Source organism: Neolamprologus brichardi, chromosome 1 (genome assembly GCF_056152115.1).
Source record: "Neolamprologus brichardi isolate AB-2024 chromosome 1, ASM5615211v1, whole genome shotgun sequence".
NCBI lineage: Eukaryota > Metazoa > Chordata > Actinopteri > Cichliformes > Cichlidae > Neolamprologus > Neolamprologus brichardi.
In genome coordinates this window covers 40373300-40378827 of record NC_142104.1, presented here as the reverse complement: position 1 = coordinate 40378827, position 5528 = coordinate 40373300, and the positions used below count along the sequence as shown (strand labels likewise).

Below are 5528 nucleotides of genomic sequence, written 5' to 3'. Positions count from 1 at the left end.
ACATAGTGCATCTTGCTGTGCCGCTAATCACATCTAATACTATAAAAGTCTTTATTCAGTGGGAAACTCATAAGCGAGCACTGATTACTAATTCTGCTTCTAATGACTGAAAATTGCTACTATGTGGCCGAGATGACGATAATTCAGAGCTGTACAATGTTTTTAATGTTTCTATTCTTTCCAGCCTTTAGGCTAAGCTAAGCTATACTGAGCTAAGCTAAGCTACTCTGAGCTAAGTTAAGCTAGGCAGCTGCTGGCTGTAGCTTCCTATTTACCACACAAACATGAGACCGGTGTTTATCTTCTTTATCTGTCTGCAAGAAACACATCATGCCAAACTGTTGCTTTATGCTTATTCATAACAGTGGGCATGAGTGGCTGATTTTAGATAAGTTTTTTGCTCTTGAAGCTGCTTTTAGCTGCTTGTCATTCTGCTCTGTTGAAGCTTACTCAGTCTTTCCGTATCCTTGGAGATGTTTTGAGATGCTCATGTCCTTCTGTGGAACTGGCTCACAGTAACGCCAGCCAGCCAAGGCTGATGGACAGTATATTCCAAAAATGTGCCGTGTAGACAAAGTGAAATCTCTGTTTTCAATAAGGGAGGCTGTGTTCATCTGTTTTCTGTAGCTTTCCACAAATGCACTGTTAGTTTTTTCTAGGCCGTAATCCATGGGGATCACAAAATCACATCATCAATGGAGAAAACAGACCCAGATATGGAATTTATAAGATCAGTATTTGCAACTTAGAAACAATCTTAATAGGTTGTCAGCAAGCCACTATCAACCATAAGTAAGTGGTTAAACTGAAAACCTCTGACTTTCCAGCAGAAGTCATATGCTGTAAATCCTGTAAATCCTTCCAAAACCCATTCCCAGTCTCGTCATTCCGCCTTAAGCTCACTGCAGAGTCTGTGGTGGCGAAATCTGTTGTCAGCAGCAGCTGCGGAAGCATTTCTTGAAGAATTTCTTGAACTCTGTGTTGAACATGGTGTAAATGATGGGGTTGAGAGCACTGTTGACGTAGCCCAACCAGGTGACAGTGCTCATTAGACCAGGATGGATGCTGCATGTCAGACACACGGCTCGCATCGTATGGACCACAAAGAATGGAGTCCAGCAGAACAAGAAGCAACCTGTGGAGAGTGTACAAAAGGGAAATCAAGTTTCATTTCACTTCAAGTTGTAACTGACAGATTCATATGAGCATACACACACACCAGTCAAAGGTTTGGACAGCACTCCATCACTCTTTGGTCAAACAGCCCTCACACAGCCTGGAGGTGTGTTTGGGGTCATTGTCCTGTTGAAAAATAAATGATGGGATGCATGTCGCAGCAGGATGCTGTGGTAGCCATGCTGGTTCAATGTGCCTTCAATTTTAAATAAATCCCCAACAGTGTCACCAGCAAAGCACCCCCACACCATCACACCTGCTCCTCCATGTTTCACAGTAGGAACCATCGTTTCCCTTTTCTGTGTCACACAAAGACACGGCAGGTGGAACCAAAGATCTCAAATGTGGACTCATTAGACCAAAGCTCAGATTTCCACTGATGGAAGTGGAAAATCTGATGTCCACTCCTTCTGTTTCTTAGCCCAAACAAATCCCTTCTGCTTGTTTCTTTTTCTTGGTGGTGGTTAAAATGGTGTCTTAACAGGATGCCATGTCGTTTCTTAGCAGCTATTTGTCCATAAAGGAATTATGTAATTTTCCAGACTGACTGAGCTTCAGTTCTTAAAGTAATGATGGAGTGTCGTTTCTCTTTACTCAGCTGATTGGTTCTTGCCATAATATGATTTCTAACAGTTGTCAAATAGAGCTGTCAGCTGTGTACCAACCTGACTGCTGCACAACAAAACTAATCGTCCCAACTCCATAAAGAAGGCAAGAAATTCCACAAATGAACCCTGACAGGCACACCTGTGAGGTGAAACCATCTCAGGTGACTAAGTAAAGTAAGTAAAGTTTATTTATATAGCACCTTTCACAGACATATGTCACAAAGTGCTTTACAAGGTAAAAACATAATACAGTCATAAAATACACCATGAAAACCCTGGTCTAATTAAAAGCTTTTTGAAATAAAAATGTCTTTAGCTGCTTTTTGAAGGTCTCCACTGAGTCCAAACCCCGTAGAAATAGGGGAAGTGCATTCCACAATCTGGGTGCAACAGCTTGGAAAGATCGGTCCCCTCGGGTTTTAAAACGAGTGTGGGGGACCACTAAAAGGTTTTGGTTTGCTGACCTCAGGTTACGAGTGGAGGTATGTGTATGAATCACATCAGCAATGTAGGGGGGTGCCTGTCTCTGTAATGCTCTAAAAGTTAAGACTAGAAATTTAAAATGGAACCTGAATCTGATTGGTACCCAGTGCAGCGACTTTAAAACAGGGGTCATATGAGCACCCTTGTTCGAGCGGGTCAGTAGCCTCGCTGCAGAGTTTTGAACAACCTGTAGGCGGGCTAGCCCTTTCATGTTTAGACAAGTAAACAGGCTGTTACAGTAGTCAAGTCTTGTAGAGATAAAAGCATGTATTATTATCTCGAGTTCACTTGTTGACACGATGGATCTAAGTTTAGAAATGTTCCTCAAGTGAAAAAAGCAGGTTCTTACTGTCTGATTTAAATGCCCCTCCAAAGAAAAAGCTTCATCAAAAATGACACCCAAGTTTCTAAGGTTATGTTTCCGTGAGGAACCTAAGTCACCCAGTCGCCGTTTAATATGGTGCAATAATCAAAGTTTCTGTTTTGGCCGGGTTTAGCTGTAAGCAGTTATTGTTCAACCATTGTTTAATGTTGGTTAAACAGTCAATCAGATTGGAGAGCTTATGAGCTTCAGCAGGCTTAAAAGAATAATACAGCTGAATATCGTCAGCAAAAAGATGATAAGATACTTCAGGAAACTGCTGTATTATCTGACTTAAAGGAAGGATGTATATTAAAAACAGAATAGGTCCCAGCACAGAGCCCTGAGGAACTCCACACAACAACTCTTTAGATTCCGACATGATCTGGTTTGCAGACACACTAAAACTCCTTTCAGATATATAAGATGAAAACCAGTCTAGAACAGAGTCAGACATCCCAACCAGGTCTCTCAGTCTGTTTATCAGGATGGTATGGTTGACTGTATCAAAGGCTGAGGTGAGGTCTAACAAGACTAGGAATGTGTATTCTCCGGAGTCTGCTGACATCATAATATCATTAGTAACTTTCAGTTGTGCTGTCTCAGTGGAATGCAATTTACGGAACCCAGATTGAAAACGGTCATGGATGTTATATTTCTCCAAGTATCGGTGGACAGCTACTGCCTTCTCAAGGAGTTTTGACATAAATGGGAGTTTGGAGATAGGTCTTAAATTTTGAAGTAGTGTTGGGTCCAGGTTGGGTTTTTTGAGCCTTGGTTCCACAATGGCATGTTTAAAAAAGCTGGGGAACACCCCAGTCTGAAGAGAAACATTACAAAGGTTCACAACCCAAGGACCAATGGTGTCAAAGGCATTAATAAAAAGCTTAGTGGGGATAATGTCTGAGGGGCTTGAGGATGGCTTCATTTTGTCAACTCCTCCTCTTGCTGTTTAGATGTCCTGCCAACAAGTTTTTTCAAAAAGGTCTCAAAGACTTTAGAGTCAGACCTGTTACAGAACCTCAACTTTTCTTTAATGTCAGGTGTGTTTCCAGAACCACTAAAAACTGCTGTTATAAAACCTATACTGAAAAAGGACAATCTTGACAAGACACAAATGAACAACTACAGGCCGGTCTCAAATCTCCCATTTTTAAGTAAGATCATTGAAAAAGCAGTTTCTCAACAGCTCAATTACTTCTTAAAACAGAATAACTGCTATGATGCCTTCCAGTCAGGTTTTAGACAGAACCACAGCACTGAAACCGCTCTGACCAAGTGTTTAATGACATATGTCTGAATACAGACAGTGGATCTCAGTGCAGCATTTGATACAGTTGACCACAACATATTACTCAAACACCTGGAGAACTGGACAGGTCTTTCAGGAACTGTACTAAACTGGTTCAAAACATACTTAGAAAACAGGAAATACTTTGTATCAATAGGTAACTTCACATCTGAGCAGACAAGTATCACATGTGGAGTTCCCCAAGGTTCCATCTTGGGACCCCTTCTGTTTAACATTTACATGCTCCCACTGGCACAGATTATAAAGAACAACAAAATAAACTATCACAGCTATGCAGATGACACACAAATATATATCACAATGTCACCAGGAGACCAAGGCCCTGTACAGGCTCTTGGTAAATGCATTGAGGAAATTAATGACTGGTTGTGCCACAATTTTCTCCAGCTAAACAAAAACAAAACTGAGGTAATAGTCTTTGGAGCCAAAGAAAAACGATAACAGGTCACCAGAGAACTTCAATCTATACACCTAAAAACCACCAACCAGGAGAGAAATTTGGGTGTAGTGATGGATGCAGACCTAAACTTAGAAAAACACATTAAGACAATAACAAAATCAGCTTATATCACCTCAAGAATATTTCAAGGATAAAAGATCTGATGTCTCAACAGGACCTTGAAAAAATAGTCCATGCATTCATCTTTAGTAGGTTTGACTACTGTAACAGCATCTTTACAGGTCTACCTAAAAAATCAGTCAGACAACTACAGCTCATTCAGAGCTCTGCTGCTCGAGTCCTCACTAAGACCAAAAAAGTGGACCACATCAGTCCAGCTCTGAGGTCTTTACACTGGATGCCTGTCCGTCAGAGGATAGACTTTAAAGTTCTGATGCTGGTCTATAAAGCTCTGAATGGTTTAAGACCAAAATACATCAGTGACCTCCTGACCCAGTATGAACCTTCCAGATCCCTCAGGTCATCTGGATCCGGTCTTTTATCAGTTCCCAGAGTCAGAACCAGACACGGAGAAGCTGCATTCAGCTTTTATGCTCCTTATATCTGGAACAAACTCCCAGAAAGCCTCAGATCAGCTGAAACACTCAGTTTATTTAAATCCAGGTTGAAGACTCACCTGTTCTCAGCTGCATTTGAATAAAACACCAAATCAACACTTTTAAGCTTAAATTTCAAAACTTACATTTTAACTACTGATTTTATCTACTGTTCTGATTTTATCTGTTTTGATTTTATATACTGTTTTGTTTGTTTGTTTGTTTGTTTGTTAATTAGTTAGTTTGTTTGTTTGCTTGTTTTAATCAATTTTAAATCATGCTTTTTATTTGTTTTTGTTTCTAATGTCTCTGTAAAGCACGTTGAATCACCTTGCTGTTGAATTGTGCTATACAAATAAACTTGCCTTGCCTTGCCTTGCCTATTGTAGGGTCTGCCTTGAGGCGACTGTTGTGATTTGGTGCTGTATAAATAAAACTGAATTGAATTGAATTAAAGCGCTGTCAGGAATCTGAAATATAGAGTTATGAATCATTTTTTTCTTTGCTACAAAAAAACCAAAAACAAATTCCGCAACTCTGAAAGTCTCCGTGTGGTCAAAAGCAGACACACATTATGCCCCTATCGTGGTCT

The 5528-nt window shown here is 40.4% G+C and overlaps 1 protein-coding gene across 1 annotated transcript in view; it reads right to left on the bottom strand.

Moving 5' to 3' along the window:
• Positions 1–337: 337 nt before the first annotated feature.
• Positions 338–5528, bottom strand: part of drd4b (dopamine receptor D4b) — a 19840-nt gene continuing 14649 nt past the window's right edge. The window contains exon 4 of the mRNA XM_087845106.1: positions 338–1135. Within this exon, the coding sequence (XP_087701232.1) occupies positions 933–1135 (203 nt within the window). The 3' untranslated portion in view covers positions 338–932. The remainder of the gene's footprint in view (positions 1136–5528) is intronic.